General features: G+C 40.9%; 1 protein-coding gene across 1 annotated transcript; it reads right to left on the bottom strand.

Annotated features, from left to right (window-relative positions):
• Positions 1 to 584: 584 nt before the first annotated feature.
• RAB3GAP1 (RAB3 GTPase activating protein catalytic subunit 1) lies at positions 585 to 23194 on the bottom strand. Its single transcript, XM_082285448.1, has 24 exons — positions 23166 to 23194; positions 23010 to 23065; positions 22082 to 22157; positions 20732 to 20864; positions 20422 to 20500; positions 19645 to 19764; positions 18239 to 18404; positions 18039 to 18138; positions 15567 to 15648; positions 15016 to 15084; positions 14179 to 14252; positions 13379 to 13471; positions 11753 to 11922; positions 11331 to 11429; positions 10848 to 11020; positions 9869 to 9923; positions 9209 to 9574; positions 8037 to 8174; positions 6573 to 6800; positions 6013 to 6109; positions 5824 to 5927; positions 5599 to 5714; positions 4560 to 4662; positions 585 to 1730 (listed from the first exon to the last, which is right to left on the bottom strand). Exons 1-24 carry the CDS (start codon positions 23181 to 23183, stop codon positions 1494 to 1496), a joined length of 2952 nt encoding a protein of 983 aa, XP_082141574.1. The 5' UTR covers positions 23184 to 23194; the 3' UTR covers positions 585 to 1493.
• Between the last annotated feature and the right edge of the window lie 166 nt (positions 23195 to 23360).

The following is a 23360-nucleotide window of genomic DNA, read 5'->3' as shown; positions in this document are numbered from 1 at the left end:
TGATGTTTGTGGTGTCTGAGTAGGATAAAGGAATTATCTCTCCAGCAGTTTAAATGACCAGGTAGGAATAGCCTGATAATCAAGTGAGAGGGACTTTCAAATTTATACAGCCTTTACAGGAGTCCACACTGCAGTGTAAGATTTCATTAGAGGAGGAAACCAAGAGTATTGGGGAAGAAGCTTAACCTAAATTTTACTTCATCAGGAATTGCCTGGTATAATTCCTTTTAAAGAAGCCACACAGTTAAACAGCAGCTACATGCGTCTTTATCTTACTTACCCATTGCCAGAGAGATTTGTGTGAGGTAACACACAAAAAGCCTGGAAATCAAATGACAAGATTTTCCCTGAAGAAAGTTAACTCTTCTTCATCCTGAAAAACGTGTTTCTACTTCATAGAACTTTATGTGAGGAAAAGAGTCTGATCCCTGTCCCCTCAAAGAAGTTTTAGAGTAACACCTGGGCTCCTACTACTAATAGTAAAACTCAACTCTGTACTCACTGTAGTCACACTGTAGTCACAATGTCCTTCCTGGTTCAAAGCATGCAAGGAGGGTGTGGAAAAGCACAGGAATACTGAGAGCCAACAGCAAGTTCATATTTATTGAGTAATGTCCACAATACTGTAGCTGTTTGTACATTTGTAAAGTAACGCTGATCTTCTGCTGATTCTCATTCAAACAGGTGAAGGTCACTGTAAAGCAACATTGGCACATGTGGGGTGAGGGGCCAGAGGTGACAGAGCTGTCCCCTCCTCTCCCATCGCTGACAGGGAGTGCAGGCAAATGGCCTCTGTGAACACCACTGAGTTGCTCACAGTGAAACAGCCCCAGGTGTCATTTCCATACAGCTTTGGCCCTTGCACACAGGGAAGGGTATAAAGTATCCCCACCCCTCAGTGATCCACTGCCAGCTGTCACTCAGGCTCACTGTCCACTTAGTTCTGTCTGGGAGAAGTGATGAGATCTGTTTGGACAACCAATGCCAGGAGAGCTTAGCATGAACTAGAGAGTCAACTGTACACTTTAAATAAAAATAAGGATATTTTAGAAGTACTTGAAACAGTGATTAACCAAAAAATACTGGGCTCTGTGATTATGATTAGTAATAAATATAAATTACTTAATGTTTATATATAGCAATTTAAGTAGACTAATGTCACTCGATAAAGTCTGATCCTGAAGTGTAAAGCAGCACATTCTGCATGAATTTCAGAAACATGAATATTTGCACACAGCCCATTCAGGTCCATAATTAAGCTAATGCAAAAAAAGGAAAATATGCTCCCTTTGGACAGAGAGTTTGAAACCATTCCTGAAGCCATTCCAAACCTCCGAGATGAGCTGCTACAGCCACCCCTCACGGCGGCCAATCCAAGTCCTGGGGCAGCAGCGCTCCCTCTGCAGTGCACGCCAGTCCCTCTGCAGCGCTCCCTGCCCGCGGCAATGATGAGTCCCCCGCCGCTCGGGAGGGCCCGGCAGGAGCGGGCCGTGTCAGAAGAAGGTGGTGTCCGCCGAGAAGGCTCCCGCCAGCCGGAAATCCTCGCGGGTCAGCACGCTGTACATGCGCTGCGGCAGCGCCTTGGAGTAGGGGGCGGGCCGGGGCACGGAGGTGCGCAGGATCACCTCCCGGCCCGTGGGCGGGGGGAACTCCGACTGCACCCCCTGCCTGCGCTCCTCCTGCGAGCCCGAGCGCCGCAGCTCCTCCTCCAGCGGCGGCACGGCGGGGACCTGCGGCAAGAGCACAGCGACAGTGACAGGGCGGGCTGCTGCCTAACACTGGCACTCAGAAAACTTCTCAAGAGGCACAGAGGAAGATTATAAATGGGGAACACATCAAGAGGCTTTATGTGTACACAAAGCAAAGCATTAATGGGATGCTAGGAAATAAAGCGAACGTAACCAGATGGAAGAACCCTCGTGTGGATGGTGAAGCTCTGCCTAGATGTTTTGGCAGTGTGAAGCAAGGGTTGTGACTGAAGGGAACGGCCCCTTCTCAGCTCCCTCTGGCTACAGGAGGCCAAGGCAGCCTCCCTTTCAAAATCATCAGTGCCACTCCTGCAGTCCTGACAGTCACCTGCCTTTTCAGACTCCAGCACTGCTGCAGGATGGGCTTTTCATGGCCAGAGAGCCTTGCTGAAATCACACTGCAGAGCGAGTGAGACGCTGCACAAGCCCCATGGCTGCTCATTGCCTCAGAGCTAGGCAGGAGCAACGCTGATGCCTGGATACTGGAAGAAGGGTTGGCATGCCCAAATAAACATTCCCTCAATTACATATACCTATGGAAACACACACCCCTACCAAAACCCTAACAGGGTCCTTCCTAATTCAAGCATGTACAACTCCACATTGGCAATGTCACTGAGCTGTGGCAGAAGCCACTGGCTGCCCCTCGCTGCTGCCCCTCTGCTCCCAACCCTCTCCCAGGAGCAGGAGGACCCAGCCCCGCTTGGATCTGCATGCTGTGCCACAGAACCCACCAGGGACAAGTGCCACGTGTTCCCACAAGAACAGCTCGAGGAAACCAACAGAGAATGTTCCCTGTGCTACACTTTACACAGTTACCCTGCTTCTTTCCCAAATATCTGTGTCCAAAAAGTTCCATATCTTCAGGAAGTACTAGTGTTGGGGATGCAGCATCCAGCTAATTGTCCATCACTACTTTCCCCCCAAAAAACAAACAAGTGGTGGCAACAGAGAAGAATATAAAGGCATGGCCAGATATTTCAGCATCAGAAAACATCAATACTCCTTTGAAGAAATTTTTTTTTTTGGTTGGGTTTTTTAGTTTTGAGAGGGCTGTTTTAGTTTGTTGGTTTTTTTTTTTTAATTAAACATTTCTCTCTCTTTTCACTACATGTTATTAGGCTCTAAAAATAAAGTGTGAATGCAGAAAAACCATTCTGGAAACACAAAGTTATTTTTATGCTCAACATGTGAACACCAGTACAGACTAAATCTGGCTGCTGCACTCTATCTACCAGAAGGTTCAGCTCTATGCAGAGAAGATGAGAGGGAAAGGAGGGACAAAGTTGGTTACCTCATCAGGAGATTCAGTCAGCTTGGAAAGGGATGAGAAAAGAACCAGTGATGAAAGACAGAAACAAAGGCAAGTCAGAGGTGACTTACAAGAGGTTAGGAGGAGACTGTAGGTTTAAGAGACATCATGCACTCAACTTGCAAGAACATGCACTGGCTATCAGAATTTTCCTGACAAAACTCGAGAACAGAACACATTATACATAGCTCACAGAGGAGTCCAGGTTGACAAGGTAATGAACAAGGAATTCATTCCACTTCTATTTACCAAACATGAGTTATCTCTACTGAAATAACTCATGGCAGGTTAAACAGAAAGGGGGATTTGTAGCAAGTTGGTTCCTGTCCTACTAAGAATCTTAATTAACACTGACCATCTACTAGTGGGGAATACCTGTAATCCTGCTTTAGTTACTGGTGTTTCAAACAAACAAAACCCTAGAAATTTGCACATACCCTAGGGCTAGAAACTTACTCAGTTTTGGAAACACTGCCTCTGTCTAAAGAGGCAAGTGCATATATGTGCAGATGCAGCACAGTCTTGGGCTTTACAGGGGAGTCTGTGAGGGTGGCTGGTTGGCAGGTTCAGATTTGCAACCACATTTTCCCTAGAGACTGGAAGAATATAAGAAATGGCCCAATTTTCATTCCTCAGAATAACCATGGTCTGTTTTCAGAATGGTCCTTTTTATGCTGAGTTGCAAAATAAAGATTATTACAAAAGCATCGATCCCTTTAAAGTGTTTAACACCCAATCACAACATTTTTCCAGTAATTATTTCCAAATGGGATTTCAGGCTGCTACCTCATTATTAACACTGTAGTTAAATTTGAGTTAGAAAATCTGATGCTATGAACAGGTGTAATTCTGATAGAAACTGAAGGCTGACTGCAGTCCATGAGGTTTGGAAATCAGTACTTTCAGGCTAATTATTCCAAAAAGTGCTTAAGAGAAAAAGGCAACATTTACATCAGTATCAGGAAGGGAAGGGTCTCCAGAAAACAGATGCAACACTGGCAATAGGTAAACTGAATGTAGAGTCCCACTGAAAAAGAACTGAAACTTCCTAAGCATGCTGGTTTCCACAGTAGAAATCTCAAGTATTCCAAGCATAAGCCTCAGTTTAAGAAGTTACTCCATAACAGGTAATATTATGACCAGTTTCTCTACATTTCTATGTCAAACAATCAACACTTGATCTTGCTGAGATAAGGCAGAAATTTGTGCCATAACAGCATTACTGACGTTACCATTTCAAGTACATCAAGCATTACTGACACCTCCATCTACCCAGCTGGCTTCAACTGCTTAACATCCCAGCTCACTCACTCTTCTTTGGTCTTGCAAGGTTCTGTTATTGCCAAAATCATGTTGAACATCACAGAAAACACCTCAAGCACACTTATGACAATACATGCAGATATGCAGACAAAATACACTGGCACCATATGATAACTCATTGCCTCATTCTGGTTAAATCAGAAGTGTCTGCAGAGCGACCCAGAGCTCCCTCTTACCCTCTGAGCATTCACAAAGAGCTTGTGAATGATGCTGCCAGCAGGTCCTCTTCCTGCACCAACAACTGACACTTCTGGCTGCTCCAGGAGACTGTTTACAAATCTGATGGAACAAATGATTGAAAAGGAAAAGGGATGTTTAAACCTCAGCCAGATCAAGTGTGCTGATCTAAACCTAGAGCTGCTCCCTGTGCCAAGGCCTTCACCAAGGATCATTTGCTTGGGGTGAGAACTGGCAGATTCTCTTGGTTCGCTATTCTGAAAGTTTACGGAAAAAATTCTCCTCTCAATTACCTAAGAATGGAACCCAGGCTCCTAAAGCAGATGCATAAAATCAGCATGAAAGCCTCCATGGTGTTGGCCATGCAGAAGTATTCACAATGTGACAATTTTCTTTAGCACAAAGACATTGCTTTGGTCAGACACCACATCTCTGAACTCCCAACATGTACTGCACGAATGTCATCTCTCCCTCCCAGCACAGCAGCAAGAAGTTAACTTGGGTTTTATAACATATTAGTCACCTTGAGCAGCAAGTAAATAATCTGACAGCAGGTAGTGATGCAAGGGAGCATGCCTTGTCACTTCCCATTCAGAGCTCCTCAGTGATATGTTTCACATCAGTAAGGAGACAAGAAAACAACCGTGGAAGGGGCTATTTCATTCCATAATATTTATAGAAAATACTAAATTTCTAGTCCTGATTTTACTGCTATGGTAACAGAGTTCATCAAATATACTTTTTATATACACACACAAAAAAAAAAGTCCCCAGTACTGTCAAGATAAAACCAAATTCTATTAAAAAAAACGTGGATCAAATGTTTCCAAAGAGATGCTTAACTGGAGGAGCACTGAGGGTACCCACACACATCATCTCTAGATAGTCCAGTGACAGGGATACCCAAATATGATTCCTAAGTACTTTCTTTATTGTCACCATTTCTATCAGTCCTAAGTTTTGAAAGCACAAACAAGAGCATCAGAGGAAAAACAAAACCACACAGTGAAAAATAAGAACTGAAAAAAAACCAGTCACCTTTGTAGATCTTCTTTCTCCTCTTCATTTTCACATTTCTCTACCCCAAATTTTGCTTTGAGAGATCTTGCCCTGGCAATGATGGCTTCCACACTCATAATCTGAGCAATGATTTCCTGCAAGAGTTTAATAAAAGAGAAAATTAAAAAGTTGTCCTTTTAACATTCCCATGAACAGTGCCAAAGTCTATCAGGTTTTCAGCCACAGCCACTCCAAAAACCTTACTTCCAACTTCTTGTCCTCTGGACTGGGGAAACGTAGCACTTTGCTGGAATGGGATATTATCTGCTTTATAATCTTCTTAACTGAAGATATATCTTCTAGTGCTTCTATTGTAAGGAAAGAAACAAAGTTGTAATTACTGCAGCACTGTTCCCCCTTACAGATCTTAGTAATTCATTAAACATTATTTACCTTCATCCTTTACCTTGAGTACAGCTGCATGGATGATGCAAGGCAGAAGATGCCTTGCAAGGTCAGCTGGTTTCTGAACTGCGAGGTAATGAAGCACCTGCAACATTAGAAAATTTAGTATTTTAGTGATCAAAACTACTTCCCAAAGATAAGATTAACTAGGAAAGATTAATTCACAAGAATGGAACACCACTGTAAGACAGGACTTGAGAGGCAGTTTTACATTAATCCTCCCAACAGGTTAGAATGAAACTAAAAATAACTGTATTAGGAAACAAAAATGTTCCTAGCACATATGCAGGTAAAAATCTGGTTTATTCGAAGAATAATTTGAATAATTCGAAGAAATACCTAAGTAACATTCGGTACTTTTAGGTACTTCAAACACCCTCCTGTACAGCAGCAAGAATTTCCAGTCAACCCTAAGCCATGCACGAAACAGTTCAGTAACTCCAAAAACGCAGCACAAGGATCTGTCAGTGTTTAAATGCTGCAAGGGGAAGAAGGAAGGGCTGCAGGGAGCACCACAGCCCAGACTGGCACCAGCCCAGAGCTTTCACCTTCTCAGCCTCCCTGGTGTCATCGAAGAGCCTCTTCTGCCTCCGTGCCGGGACTGGCTTTGCCGTCTCCCAGGCCTCCACCCACATGTTGCTGGGAATCTTCATCCGGGCACTCAGCTCGCCCTTAATGACTTTATTCCCCTTCTCATCAACCACCTCCTCCTCGATGTAGTCCCGAGGCGAGTACCACCTCACAAAATCCTCCAGACAACAGCCAGGATTAGCTGCCTACAGGGAGGAGAGGACAGAAAAATTGTTCCTGGAAAATCCTATGGACACATGACAGCCTGGGTAGGAGGGCAATATGGTTTAGTGGGTAGAGCACAGAATAAGAAAACTCAGGGAATTCTTCTGTCCACAGTCACCAAACTGTACAGCAGGACAGAGGGAATAACGCATAAACCAAGACAGTGGCAAGGGGTAAAACCCACATCATCAGCAACAAAAAAAAAATACCTTCTCATCACCTACAAAATACACATTCACCAGTTATTTCAGGCAAGCTCTAAATTAGGCTGTTAAGATTCTACCTGGCGCCTGACACATGCAATAAATAGGAATTTTCACTAAGCTTATCCCATTAAAGACTGAAAGAATCACTGGGCTGCCTAAGTATGTTTTCAGCACTGACTTTCCATCTTTTAACACTCCAGTGATAAAATTCCCCTTTTCTTCCTCTTTTAAAAAGGAACTTTAAAAATCTTCCCCAAACAAAAATAACTTCATTTTTTGTAGATGCAATATCACCACAATTAACTACATCCATAGGTCCAGAACATAAAAGGAATCCCAGTTTTCCATCTGAGGTACCTACGAAGAGTATACTTGTGCTTCAAATTATGGTTCTGTAGTTTTCCTTTGAGATTTTAGATTTCTTGCACCATATAAATAAAACTTCTACATATACCTCATATGCCATGAGTCACTGTTAATAAACTGATTACCATTATAAATAACTCTAACTGTACAGCACATTATATCCTTTTACTATAAACACTGCAATAATCAAAAAGATACTTATAGCTATTACAGAATCTCCAATCTTTTTAGTGTTGAGCTCCTGTGATGACAGCAGTGGATGTGCTCTTAGCTCCCTCTGCAGAGCTCAGACAAGAAATGGAACAAATTACCAAAAACCACAGCTAATCCAGTCCCAACCTGGAAGAGCTGCTTTAATTCACAACTGATCAACTGTATGTTTGATGTGTTTTTTCCCTTCCCACAGACATTGTGTAAGCTTACTGGGATGTTACAGCATAACAGACCACATCGTCATAGATTTTGAAATGTGCTGAGAGTTTTACCAGTACATTTTTATTTTCAACTTGAAACTAATTGGAAGCTGTTTTGTGGAAAAAAAAAAACCAACTTAGAAACCTTCAGAAGTGTCCAACACAAGCAAGAGAGATGGTTTACTTAAGAAGAAAGCAATCTAATCTCCCAGAAGTGTCCAAGCAGTGCTACCTTGAAGGACTCCATGTCTGAGAGCAGGCAGGCGCTCTGCATGCGTGCCCGCAGGTGAGCGCCCTCTGCGGACGTCCCCAGCTTTGCCAGCACCTCCGACTGCTCCTCCAGCAGGTCCTCAGTCATGGGGGCTGGCTCCTGTGACATGGGAACACACAAGGTTACAAACAGCCTCTCCTGGACTCAGCCCTTAGCAAGGGAGAAGGAGCAGGAAGCTCCCTCTCACCACAAGTTCATTCTGCTTCATTTGTACTCAAAGGAAATTATCTCAACTTTTTACTGCTTTAGCAGTTCAGCCTCAAGTTGTGCATCTGAAGAGAACACTAACAAAGAGAAACTAAACAGAAAATAACCTGAGAATGAAGTAACAATATAAGGATATGTTGTTAAAATGCCAAAATCCAAGCAAAATACAGGAGGTGTTTGACTGGTACAATTTTGCTGAGATGGATGAAAATCTACCCAAAGCAATGCAGAATTTTTGCTGTTGATACTATCAGCACACAATTAATTGAGAACACTTTGCCTGACTACTCTCTGCTCGTATATTTTACCCAAGCAAAGCAACATTAATTAGAAATAATTTCTCTCAGGAGAATGAAAACCACTGCATTCTTTGTGCATAGCTGATTTCAAACTACTTTCTGTGACAGCACCACTTCCTATTTCATCCCTAGTCACTCTGGAGGAAAGCCTGTTGATGTCAGGTAACATTTCTAGTTGTTTGATGATAAACCTGCTTTAGAAAATGGCACCAAAACTGATTACTATGGCCTTTTAGATGCAAGCTGAGAAATTATAAAAAAACAAATACAGCAGCAAAACTGATCCAATACTGTGAAAAGTCAGGCAGAAATCTCTGTGGTGGAAGGACCACAGCAGTTCCTATTTTATAGGAAAGAAAGTAAGGAGGGGATGGAAGATGCCTCAAGAACTGGAAATAAAAGGAACCCCAAACTCAAACAAACTCTCAAGTAAAACAAAGACCATGTGAAATTAGTAGCCTCGTTAAGTTTTAAAAATTAAAAACGAGGTCTTAGGTCAAGGACACTCAGCAATTTTAGCAACAGACAAGGCTGTAACCTGCAAGCTATTGGCAGTTTCACAATCCTAGGTATGAGCCACATTCTGTGTATTCTATTGCACATCTGGCTCGGCTCCTGCTCCCTCACCTGTGTTATCGGAACGTAGAGAGGCTCTCCTGGATGTAGCAGCATCAGTTTTCCATGTGGATGTAGACGACCTTCTGGTTTTAAGTTTACAGCCTCTTTGCTGCCTTCTTTTGCTCCTTTCTTGCCATTTTCCTGTCCATTTCCTTTAAGATCTTCTGTGTCACTGAGACATTCAAAATATTCCTCTTCACTGTCACTCCACGATTCCCAAGACTTGCCAAATTCTTTTTCCTTGTCAGGGTTATCTCCAGAGTGGTCTCCTCCTTTTGCACCATCACCAGAAGCACCACCAGGTGAACGATCAGACATGCTCCCCCTTTTCCCCTCATCTCTTGCTTTCTTCCTTTCAATGCAACAATTTAACATCTAACAAGTTAAAGGAACAGAAAAAAAATTGTTTAGCAATTATTTCCCTTATGGAGAAATACATATAGAAATATACAGAAAAACTTGCAGAGTCACAGAAAAGGTCTTACAATTCTAAAAGATAACAATTCCACTGAACTTGTTGCCATAACAAAAATTTTCTCAAAAATTAATTCCACACCCAAAAAATACAAGCACAAATAAATCTACAACAACAATATATTTAGCTAATAATTGCTGTAATTTTGACAGTTTCCTTAGGAGAAAAATCATTCTTAAATTTGGGATATTTACCTGAAGTTTCTGATGCAGTAAACAACATCTCAGATCTGGAGAGCCATTAGCTAATCTAACAAAAGGTAGAAGTGTAACCATTATCAATTATAAAGTTAAATCTTTCACACACATGTGGTCTTAAATCACATGAAATCTAAAAGAGTGACAAATACCCACACTGAACCCACTCCCACCATTTCAACTATACTGCTCTTCTATTGTCTCAGTAAACAAGCCCAGAATTTAAATGACATGTATTTCCCAGGGGTCATTTCAGGAGCTCAGAGATCACTCACACTAGTGTGAAACACCCTGCATTTCCTGGTCAGTTTTCCAACTGGAAGTTGAAAAAGTAACTGCTTTCAAACATGAATTAAGCATCTTTGACTGTACTTTTAAAACTGCAATGATACAGTGGAGTGACTGCTATATATTTCAGCTTCTATTTTATCTGCTAGTGTAACCATTTTGAAGTACAAACTAGTGATTAAATGACCAGTCTGTCACATTAACAGAAAACCCCAAGCCCCAACCAAAATACTGCAACCCTAAAAGTAGGGTATCTTACTGCTCTACCTCATCTTGAGAGAGCCCTTGGTTTGGTCTGCCACAAACTCTGCTGCAGCAGTCATAACCTGGAAGGGCTGGAATATCTGCAAAGGCCATTGCACCAGCAGGAACTTGGAAAAGCGTCCTTAGAAGAAAGGTGAAACTACACCACACTAACTTTTTTCCCCCACCCTCACTCACACAGTGGAGTGAATCTCCAAACTGAGCTTCCCCAGGCATCTTGTAGTTTTCAAAGGAGGGCACAGATGCTTTTCCCCACTCCCTGCCCTTTTTTGCCTTAAGGAAGCAGGCTAATAAAAACAGAGACAGCATTTGCAATTAAAAACCCTCCAAAACTGTCTGTTTCAAAGTCACAGTGACCTCACTCAGTTCCTGGAACAAAGAACATTTTCTTTGACAAAGGAGCAACAAGAACAACAAATCTTACCCTGGAATAAGGTAGTTGTTCTCCCATCTGTAACGCATTTCCAGCACAAACTCTTGCCAAAGATGTGCCACTCCTTTGACTCCTCCATGGTAGAAGTTTATCATACAAAGGCATAAAGCTAATTTGTATGTCAGACTGTCAGATGGAGCAGACTTAAACTGACTGAAGAGATTCTAGCGAAGAAATAAAAGAAAGCAAGAAATACAGAAACAATGGCATTTTTTTCCAAAATCATGTGATCTCTTTCCTGTTTGCCAGTGGAAGCAACATTTTAAGCTTAAAAGATACCAAAAACTACAGTCTTTGGAAGAAAAAAGGAATTACAAGGAAATGAAAATCATCACTATTTCTGCCTAGAGATTCCACAAAGATAAATTCCTCTTTCAAAAAGTTACATATTACAGGATGTAGGGCAAGCATAGCAAAGTCTTTATGAACACATTCTCAAAATTGCTTTCTCTTGTGTCACTCAGCAAAACTTACATAATCTTCATTCTCTGGAGGAGGATTGTTTCCTGCTGAAGTGCTGGCTCTGTTTTCAAACCCATCTGCGAGTTTGTCAGCAGCATCAGGAAATAAGAACTTGAAGAAAAAAACATTAACCTTCCATCAGTATGGTTTTCCTGCTTTTCCCACTTTCTCCATAAACCTACTGCTGGCTTCATACCAGCAGTCCCTATAATTAAAACTGTTGGCAGAGTTCAGAGATCAGTTTTAGCTCACTTACAGTACACAGACTTGTAACAACTTGGGCTGTCTCAAGAAGCTGATAAATGCAGTTCAAATACTGGAACTGACATCAGATATCCTTAAATCTGCCACAGGCTATAAACCAAATGCATCAGTGGCAGCATGAAGTCCATGTGCTCTCTGAAGAACCCCATGTGCATGGACAGCTCACTCACCAGGAGAATGGTGTTCAGCACGTCATTGTTCAAAGGAGACTCATCCACACCTCTGTGCTTGCGGATCTTTTTCTTGGCACTGTGAACCATGTTTGTCACTGATAATTTGGGGATTGGGACTGGTGCTGGCTCTGTGAGCTTCGACAGCGCGTGGGTGATATCAGCAACCTCTAGCAAATGAAATAAAAGCAATCAGAACAAAATCAAACGCTAGACCATGTCTCTTTAAAAGTTCACCTGTCTTATTCACAGCCTATGTACCTTGTATTGAACTTTAACCCTTGTGAACCAGAGCTACACCTCATCTGACAGGTACCATTCCTGACATTCACGGTTCTTGGCAAATACAAGCAGCAAAAGGAGGTCACAAATGAGTCACAGACTGTCCTTGATTTAATTCACCAAATAAAGTGTAGACTGAGCTGGCTGCAGACAGTGCCTGCTACCTGCTGTAGTAGCACTGCTACTATGGAATTATCAACAGAGTATCCCAAAAGCCTGCTGAAGACTCAGTGTTTAAACCTTGTTCTTACATCATATAAATAAACACACTGCAGGTAACAAAGACTGCTCAAGCATATGCTAAAGCTTTAGATAAATCTTAAATAAATCCTGTATTAATCACCGACCTCATGTAGTGTAAGCACAATTCTGTTTTAGAGTCCTCAGGGAAATTTCTCAAATCAAAAGACTGGGGTTTTTTCAGAGTTGCTGCTGGTGAACTTTAGATTGTCTCTTACAATAAACTGAATTAATACTGTTATAAGGAGAGCAGACAACTATAAGTGAATCATTAGATATAAGTGAATAATTAGCAGCAGCCTGAAAAAGCTCATCCTGGCAAACACTTCAGGAAAATTAGACCTAAGAATGGCTAAAGAAACTGCATGTCAAGCACTATGAGTAATACACACACACTCCTCAGTCTAACACCTTTTTAAGCTCTCTGGCAAGCTCCTTCAAAACTAAGATCAAGTATAACCAAGGAAAATACATTGATACAGGCTATATTTGGAGGGAAGAAGAGGTGACAAGCAGCAGCAAGGAGGGGAAGGTTCACTATATACAGCAAGAAAAGCAAAAGAGAGGGACAGAGACATCAAAAAGATGGCAGTATTTATATGGTTGGGATAAAGTCTGACTTGTTGGCCAGATAATTTGGGGAGTTTTCATTGTTTTTTTCCTTAAAATGGAGAAGATAAGAGCAAAGCCTTTCAAACAGATTAAAGGCTCTCTAAACTGGTTGTTAAATATGTACTAGAGAGTACATCAAAAAGGAGAAAAAAATCGAAAAAACCAAAAACACATAAAGCTATACAGATAGATCTGATGCGTCCTCAAAACCAACTCTTGTACATTCTAGTAAAATTTTAAGCTTTTATATTCCTGTAAAAAGAAACAGCCCCACCTATAACAGAGGCAATTGCCCCTCTGGATGCTAAACTTGTCTAGACTTCACGAGAAATTTCACCACATAGCCCTGGCCAGAAAATTCCCAGGAGTATTACAGAGAATGTGCAAGAGTTATAAACACCAGTCTGAAGTCAAGATAAGGGTACAGGGAAGGTAAAATAACACAAATCAATTAAATACAAATAACAAAAGTCAACTGGATTTTAGTTTTACCTCTTCCTTCCTCCTCAAATGCAGGCCTTCCAAGTATCTCATCAGTTGACTCCTTCCGACGGCAAAGCTTGAAGAATTCAGTAAGGAAGTCACCTGTAAGAGGAACAAAGCTTCTGAACTCAGCCAAAAATCTCACTGAACAATGAGCCAACACTCCAAATTATGCCCTAAGGACAGTAATTTTTATCTTTTCATCTGAAAGAACATCTGGTAATTTGTTCTGAAGCACAAATATCTTAAACCACACAATTAAAGTTCAGGTGAATGCACACCCAGGCAGCTCTGGGCCATCTCTCCAGAGCACAGCTCTGTCTGCAGTTTAATCCACTTCTTCACCCAAAGCAGATGAAACTTGGAAAGTTCTAAAGCCCTCTTCCCCACAGGCTTAAAGGCAGGGACAGACAAGAGAGCACAGCTCTCCAGAAGTACTAATCCTCCCTGTCAGACAGGTTGATTGAACTAAGGAGATGGATACATGCAGAACACAATAAAATGGGAAGATTCTAGTAAATCTAAAGTTTCTTAGAACACAGAGAAAATTCTTCATCTCTGGAACCTGGTGAAATAACAACAGCAATGAATTTCACGGTACACAGACACAGAGTAAACTACAACAGAAACTTAAGTATTTGCAAAGCTTGTGTTCTTGAAAAAGAAGCCCAAAATACTGTCCACTCAAAAAAATAAGGGGAGTGAGGAAACAGAGGCCATCAGGTAATCAACAATTAAACTCGAATTTCGTGACTTAGTAATTTTTGTTTAAAAGCTGCAAGAGAAGACAGGAAATTCTGATCTCTTACCCAACAGACACTGAGGGTTATCTGCTTTTCTGACTCTCACAGACCACTGGGGTGCTTGAAGAGGATCCAGGTCACTTGGGGGAAAAAAAATTTTAAAAAGAGAAAAAGAAAAAAAGAAAAGAAAAAATTACAAGGGAAAAAAAAAAAAAGAAAACCAAATGCCAGTATAAGTATTCAAAAGATGAGTATCAAACTCTCAATAAATGTCATGTCATAACCAGTGAGATCATGGAAGCCACAATGGGCACCACATTAAACAGGTGAACATGACAAACACTGAAATGCAAGTAAGAGTCCCTGTTCTCATGTATGTGCATGACATGAACAAGAAACACATGAGAATTCAGTTAGACCTGTCTTCCTTTAAAGTGTATTAATCTTGAAAACTCATTTCTGCATTAAGAAAGAAGGAAAAAAAACAATGGGGTTTATTGTTTAAAGTATCAGTACACACTTCCTCCTCTTTAGCAGACAACCTGGATGATAGTTTTTGGGAGAGGGATGTCAAGCAGTGAATTCTTTTTACCTTACATCCTCCACTATCATCTTTACCAAGAAATATGAGATACACAAAATTTTCAAGTCTGACATGAGAATATGCTCAAAAACAGGGGTTCGTGTTCTGCTGAGATTACAACACAGTAATATTTTCTCACACAGAAATGCATTTCAGAAAGTTTTTTCCAAATGAGATGTTCTATCAGCTGACATTAACATTCCTCAGAATGGGTTCTTTTTCACATGCAAAGCCACACAGTGTTTGAGATGACACTAAAATGCAGTAGTGAACAAAAAAAGCACATTTGTAGATATTTGCAACTCAGACAAGATACTTACGAATAAACATCATTGTCAACAATTATCCCTTCTGCAAGGTGAGGCCATGTTGTAGCTAAATGCAACTCACTGAAACAAAACAAGATTTCAGTCTTTCAGTGCTAGCAGAAAGTGTTCTCTCCATCACAGTTCATATTTTAAAAGGTATTTGTGATAGCTCCTATTTGATTCCCTCTATGTATTTTGCTCTCCAGTAAGTTTTCTCACTGCATACATGAGAGCAAGTCCAACCCTCGAACAAAAGCACATTGTTTTTAAGGTTTATCTTGAGGTATATTTAAACATAATAATTTCAGAGATGAATGGGGTACTGCAGAAGTTTACAGTAAAAGACATAAGAGCTTGAACTATGAATATCATTAGACAATTTTGCAAATGGTCTTATTTGCTATTAAACCATTACCCTTCACAGATGTTTCTGCTGTACTTGAATAATTAAAAATCTGTTGGACATGCTAAGTAGTAGGTAGGCAAAGCTAAGATTGAAATAACACACCTTTAAGTCCTCCATTAAGGAAGTTATAAAACAGTTTCCTGAACTCTTCTCTTACCTAATAGGATCTTCACAGGCACCAAATGGTAACTTCCCAAATTCCAGGCCCCCAACTTCTCCCCCAACTAGAGCATCTATATCTGGAGAAAAATCAACATGTTTTCCATCTAGAATTTATGGAACATTTGAAGCAGCATATCATCTTCATTTCACAGCAAAGACTGTAACATGTAGGATGACCAGACAATAGCTGAGCAGTTTAGGTAATTGAGCCAGGAAAACACAATCCTAACATAAAGTCAAAGTAATTGCTTCCAAGAGAAACTGGGAAGTAATCATGAAACAGGACATTCAGAGGGACAGATAAAATTATTGCAATTCATGTTGAGGGAAGGTTATTCCCTTCATACAGGCAATGATGATAGCTATGAAGACAGCCCTAAAGATTCAAGGTTGATACAAGAACAGACACTAAAGTGCCACAAAAATACTTTGGCGGGAAATCAGTTCTAAGCAGAAAAGGAAGACTCTGGCAGAGCAACTCTGCAGAGTGAAAAAATAACTATTTTTAAAAGGTTTACAATTTTATCAAAAGAGGACTTAATCAAAAGATCTTGGAGATTCCATGTAATCCCAGATACTTATAAAGACGCCTCCCAGCATCCTGAGGAACTTCCCATGTCATATCCTTCAAATACATAAATCAAAACCAGACAGCCTCCACTGAACAAAAATTGAAGTGGATAATAATAATAATGTATTGTAATGCCATTATAATAATGCTGTTATAGCATCTGATCTGCAATTTTAACTGCATCTGGCAAACCATTTACAAACAAAACAAGTGAGGTATTAGCACAGATAAAGTATCTGGATAACTTAACTACACAATTGCTTCTTCAGAGAAGAAAAAAGACATTTAAATTGTTTGGTTTTCTTTGAGAAGAGCTAATTGAGTGATGGTATATAAGTTACGGGCCTAGTTCTTCCCAGGGAACATAAATCCACAATTGCATGTAGCAACAGCAGTAAAACTGATACTGTCCATTTACAGTTTCTGCAACACCCTTTGACACTGGCTCCCTTAACCAGAATGCTCTAAAGGAGTAGAAGTTATTCAAACTGCTCAAATCAAGAAATATGACCAGAGTGATATAATTCATCCATGACAAACCAGGGATCCTGACTTAGTGAATAACTACGGCAAGGCAGAGAGAGACTACAGAAAACAGATTGTGTGTCTGCAGAAAAAATAAAAAGGTGAAATCTGTGGAATTCATTTCCCAAGTTCTTTAGGTAAAAGAGGAACTATCATTTAAAACAGCACTGATTTTCTTTCTCTAAAAAGCAGGACTCTCTTTAAATATATGTTCAACATACATTCCTTAGCTACAGAGCACACAGACTCAACCTCACTGCACACTTCTTCAAAACGTAGGATTTTGATTAGTGTACTTTTTTTTTTAAGCAAAGGAAAGCCAAACAATTAGATAACCAGACCAAGGCCACATAAGTTCTGTGTCTCCAAATGTACCCTAAATACTTCAAGCTTGTTATGTAAAACTACTACCAAGTCAAGAAAATAACTTGGGCATTTTACCTGTTCCTCCACCTAAAACATCACATCATTAATAAAATGGATGTTAAGGAGGAACTAATATCTACCTTTTTCCTATGGGTTTGTTTACCTTTGATAAGTTTATCATTTATTTTCTGCTACTACTTGTATAGAAATAGGTCTGTTAAAAACAAATCCTTGATTTTGATTTGTCCTCAAGGAGGACAGTGTCACTATCAAGCAACAATATGAGAGATCATTTTGAGAGTACCAAATGAGTAACTACTCGTTTTTCCTAAACAGCATTGCTATGGCATAAACTTATCAAGTCTGTTCTAAATACTTTAAATTTAAGACTACATATTATTTCCCACCCTTTTCTCTTTCATGCAAGGCTACTAGAACAAAAGACTTGTTCAGAAATTCTTCCTGCATTAAATTTAGTACTGTGTCAGCAACAATAAAAATCCAAACCTTTACCTCAAGTGAGGTCCATATAATATTTTCTGCTTTTTCCACTGTTAATACATTTAAATAGTGAAGTATCAAAATAAGGTAGTTCATGGAAATAATTGACAAATACTCCCACAAAGTATTAGCGTCTACTAGAACCTGAATCCAAACATTTCCCTAAGAAATTCAGGGCAGAGTTCTCAGATTCATACTCAGTCAACCTTCTCACTCCAAATAGATACCACCATTTTAGAAACATCACTGTATTTCTAAATGTTGACTAACCCTCATGTTTCCAGGCACACGCCTCCCCAAAACACCTGTCCCAGCCATGAGCCACAGACAACTTGAGAGCAGCTTTAAGCTGGCTCACCCATCATACAGAGTGGTATTGGACTGACATTACTTCCCTAGTAATGCAGAAGATATTTTAATTCTTCTGGCAAGACACACAAACACTTTCTTTAGCACTGACTGTTTATCTGAAAACAAGTTATTCTGAGGACACAAGTCTCCTACCTGGTGGCTGCTGTGGCCAGAAGTACTGCTGCCAGTCCTGAAGCACATACGTAAGGCGAATAGCCATGCTAACCGGAGGCAGGGGTGTTAAAGGGCAGCCCTTCAAAATATCAGAGAACAAATTCAGTGTAAAGAGTAAATCCTCTCAAACACTCTAGGGCTCGAACATAAATTCTATATAACACCAGTTTTACACTTACAATCTTGGTTTTGAAGATGTCCAGCAGCCCCGATAAATGGGTGTACTGGCTCGGCACCTTGCGCAGATGAACCATCTCGAAGTCGGTGCGAACGCCTGGGCCCTGGCACTCCCCCACGTACATCCGGCGCCACTTCTGATGGATTTGCACAAACAGTGGCACCTGACTATAAAACAGGAGTACTTAAAATGTCCTGCTGTTTTGTAGTCTCTAAAACTAGCTGAACATCCTAGCATAATTTCAACATAATTTCACCCTTTAGAACATACTTTCTCTTAGAGGAACACACTTTAGAACACTTAATAGGTATCAAAGAAAAATACTGTTAATGTCATCATTAAACAGCATGCCTAACAAATTTTCAAGTCAGTCACAACCCTATCCAAGACTTCACTTACCTCATTTGTAGTCTACATAATTTTTGAGGAAGATTAAGAAGCTATTGTTACTACACATAGGGAAAAAACCCTCTTGCAAAAGTGGTGTTTTATCAATTACCAATTATTCCAACAACTTCTAGCAGCTTTAAAGGCCTGTAAGGTTTTTAAACAATAATGAAAATAAACAAAACATTGATTCAATCTTTATACCTGGGGATTTTTTTCAATCCTTCTCTAACAGTATTACAGTGCAAATTCAAAAAAACTCTGAATGTGTGTCTTGGGGTGACTTTATGATATGTATCCCATATTGCTGCCCTATGCCCAGAAATTAATTTCGTGCCTTTCTATGCCTTTAAACTGAGCCTGAGAGGGGGGAGAGAAAAAACCGAGCAAACTCTTCAAAGCAGTTTGCAGTTTGTTTTCATGTTTCAAGGACACAGAGGTACAGACTCCTCTTGCTTCTAACAGCAGCGGTGGGAGCGGGAGGAAGCACCCGGCTTGCTTTCTTTCTCAGCTGGCTTTCGGGCCCTTTTTCTCCAGAGAGAGACAGAGTTGAACTTTGCTTTCCTGGGACTTTGGGGTTTTTTTCCCTTCTTCTTTTTTTGGGCTGTTTCAACATCAGAACACATCTGGAGAGTTCTCCACCAAGGCCCGGAGGTGGGCCCACCCTGTCCCAGCTCCGAGGAGGGAGGAGAGAGGCTGCCTATGGAAGGACTCTGAAATTTCCCCAGGTTTCTCTCAGCAGAGTGAGAGGTTTTATTATTTAGCATTATTATCCTCTTCTGGTGTGTTTGTTAAATAAATAGTTTTTCTCTCTTTCACTTTCCTTCGAGAAAAATTTCTTTTTTCCTTAACCTGGTGGGGGGAGGGGTGGTTGTAACCTGCCTTCTCTCACAGGATGTATTTCCAAATTTGCCCAAACTGGCACAATGTGTCTTGCTAACAGTTTAATACTTTTTCCTCACAAATGCAGTATGCTAGAGTTTTACTGGGACATGTAAATAGGTTTATGCTTTCACCTACCAGCCAGTGTTGCCCAGTGCAATGGAAATGGAACTCAGCAAAAGGTTACACTTGGATTCACTAACAACGGCATCGTTATTTGCAGCCGGAGCAATAACCACAAACTCACGTAAGCCATACCTTGAGAGACAAAGAGAAAAAAGCACATTTCTAGTCTCTGGCATGCCAGCTGAAATACGATTTTTAAAAAATATTGTGACCTGGAGAACCTTATCATCACCAACAGATTGTGGAATCTGTTAATTTGATCCGAGTACCCCTTTTTTTAGAGAGGTCAAGAACTGAGTGGGCATGGAACGCTGCAGATCCTGAAATCACAAACTACCTGAGCTTAACAGCATTCCAACACTGTAATGTGTTTGACTGGGAGGACTTCCAGGTCTAGCAGTCCTGAGTTTTTCCAGTTTATATTAATAATGACTGAAAATGTTTATACACAAAACCAATCTCTCTAGAACCAATGCTATTATGTGCTCAAAATTTGCATTACTAAGAATGTAGTTGCTGTTTCTTAAGGTGGTGCAGCTTTTCCTTTTAAGAATGCACCTAAATATTACACATATAAAAGCTTAAATATGAAGTTGAGACAAGTCGTTTACCCAAGTAAGGACAGGCCCGCTATGGTAGGCTTTTTTTGCACTCTTTTCTTGTGTCCAGTACAAAGAATCATTTTACTTAAGTTTTAACTTCGAATTGAAAAAGAAATATGTAACTGACTGTGCCAGATTTTCCAATTGTTATGCTCATTTGCAGTAGAGATGAAAGGAACACACATACCATCTCACCAGACAGTGGGCTCGAGGAGGAAAGTCATTGTTCATGCACAGCAAGTCCTGCATTGGCAGAGGAAGGGCATCTGTGACAAAAATTGATACATAATCAATGTACCACCACATCCAGCTCACTTACAACTGGCTTGTATTAGCACTGTGTGAATGCAAAGCAAGCTAAAAGCAGAAATGTCAGATCACACTCATCAGACCTCAGAAACTCTCACACAGACACAAATCAGCACTCTGTGGACTCCACATTCTGACACTGTCTTTTGTCATTATCCTTACAGCTGTGGAAGGAAAATATCAGGTACCTTCTCCCAACTCTTCTTTCCCATCTTTGTCACTGAGTTCTTGTACAAGGTAATGATGGGTTACCGAGAATTTGAAGTCTGCAAATGAAATTTCATCCGATTTCTCTTCCCATGTTCCTGTGGTGAATACACCCTGCATATGAAAAAAGAAATTATCCCATAAATTTAGGTTAACATTCATTAGTCTTTAAAAGTATATTGCCTACATGATCAATAATGTTTATTCATGTATTTCTACTGCCTAATAGCTAAGCATGATTTAATTTCAAAAGCAATTCTCAAAGCTCTTCATTATAAAGGTACCTGGATGCTAAAATCCATGTTGCCAATAATCGTGTTCATTCCAAAGAGCAAATATCATCTTGCAGTCTTCAGAACTGTATGGTAGTAAAGATTTGCATCCTCCCATTTGCAACTACACATCTGAAGCATATGCACCCTCAGCTTTGCCCAGAGACAGCAGTTTCCCACCCAGGATTTCATCTGTATCTAAACCATTCTGTGCAAATATTACCTTGATATTTACTTTCACTAACAAATGATTATTTTTATCTATAACTTACAAAACATCTGTAAGGATAATTAATGTTTTAACAAAAATACAGCATGGGAACATCTAAGAAAATCAGCATCACTGCTCTTACTAAAGCAAAGCAACTTGGTCAACCCTTTGATCTTAAAGGGTGTTAAGAAGAGAGCTCTGGTCTAGAAAAGAAAACATGTAGGAATACAGGGACAGCTAACTTACAGTTCATTAGATAACATGAGTTTTTATTCTAAATACTCTCTACCTGACTAGAATGAAAAGCAATAAAATTCCTCTGGAAACACAGCCGCCATTCCATACAAACCAGCTGAATTTATCTGCATTACTATGCAGAAGAGCTCAGCAATTTCCTCTGCATTTCACAGGACTGAGAAAGCATCACAAAGGCTCTAATTAGACTCTGAAAAAAATCTCTCCCATCTATGAGACACTCTGAGTCACAAGTAGCACTGTGCAAACCTCAGCCTGTAGGAGAGGTGCAACAAAGGCACAAGACAGGACAAAAAGATTCCTTAAGTATTTAGAGCAGCTTCAAGCACGTTTCCAGATTGAAACTGAAAATAAAAAACATCAGCCCTGTGTGAAGATGCACCTTTGTCAAGGAAACAGCCTGTTTGGCAGATGGGCCACCAAAGAATTTACAGCAACTGTGTCAAATTGACACTTCGACAGGTGAAATTCCCCAATAAAGTCATTATCTGCCACACCTAAGAAAACAGTAATAGATGAAATACATGTGAGCATTATTGTATTACTAATTAGAAATTATAATGCTACAGGAAAATTCAGAAGCAGTAACTGACCTTCTCTAGAGGCCTGCCTGAAGAAACCCCAATAAGTTTCCAGTCATTCAATACTTCTTCTATTTTTGAAATAAATCTGTTAGGGAGGGAGAAAGGCATTAATATTTGCTAAACATTAAACTTGTATTATAATTCAGTTACATAAAAGCAGGCAATATGTTTTCCTACTGCACTGTGGAATCCCTTAAAAACCCTAAAGAACAATCAAACAAAAAAACCCCACAACAAGTATCACAATAAAGCCAGAACAATTGCTTCCTTGTACAAATAAAACAGACCTCCTATGCTGAAACTTCATATGACAGTTAACTTTTAGCAACTACTATGAGCATCTTTTGACTGTTTTAAGAATCTCACCTTTTTATTTTTCTGGTATTTCAGCATATAACATTTAACTCCTGTTTCACTGTTCACAGATAAATAAGCATTTGCGACAAAATTATACACGAAGTTCAGATTTAAAGCGCAGCACTTTAAATTTCTTGTCTCCTGTCATAAACACCACCACTGGAAAAAGCACTTAGAAAATAATACATTCACAATGCAAGAGCGTTCTTCACCTTAAATTCCTTTGTACATTGTTCTGCCAACTTTTAAAGGCTTCAGCTACGAGATGGCTGTCTTAATAATCAGACAGCTACTTAGAAAACACGTAAGCCTTCTGAATGTATAGTCTAATCCCTTCCAAACAGGTATTAAACCAGACCTTTCACTAAGTTCAGGAACAGCTCGACTAGAGCCTCTTAACCCGCTCCTCGGCCGCAGCCTGAGCCTAAGGCGGCGCAGCCGGGAAAAGGCTCCGGGTGCTCCCGGCTGGAGGCACCGGCCGTGCCGCACGGTCCGGCTGTCCCCGGCAGGAGCGGCCGGGCCGGGCTCGGCGGAGCCCCCGCGTCACCCCGCGCTCAGCGAGGGGCGCGCCAACACCTACCTCTCCCACTCGGAGGCGGTGGTGAAGTCCGTGATCTCAAACACCTCCGACTCGGGCTACGGGGAGAGAGGGGGAGAGGCGGTGAGCGGAGAGAGCAGGAGGAGAGAGCGGGACAGTCGGGGAACAGGGAAAGAAAGAGAGGAGCGGGGCACTCACTTCACTGTCCGCCGCCATCTTGCGCTCCTGCCGGCCCCCCCCCCCCCAGCGGCGGAGGCTGCCGGGAACGTGGTGGAGGGCGGTGCCTCCTCAAAGCCTGGACCTCCCTCACAGCCCGTTCCTCCTCGGCTCCCTCACAGTCCGGCTCCTCCGCGCCGCTTGGGTTCCCCTCATGGCCCGTCCCGGCGGGGCTCA

The sequence above is a fragment of the Coloeus monedula genome (assembly GCF_965178545.1).
Source record: "Coloeus monedula genome assembly, chromosome: 7".
NCBI lineage: Eukaryota > Metazoa > Chordata > Aves > Passeriformes > Corvidae > Coloeus > Coloeus monedula.
Note: the sequence above shows the minus strand (reverse complement) of the source record. Positions and strands in the feature narration are given on the sequence as shown.

Coding starts and splice junctions, on each gene's coding strand:
- RAB3GAP1 (XM_082285448.1), bottom strand. Junction 18,405..19,644: donor GCACTGGGCAACACTGGCTG/GTAGGTGAAAGC, acceptor CCTGTTTTATAG/TCAGGTGCCACTGTTTGTGC. Junction 15,085..15,566: donor GCCTGTGAAGATCCTATTAG/GTAAGAGAAGAG, acceptor GTTTTGTTTCAG/TGAGTTGCATTTAGCTACAA.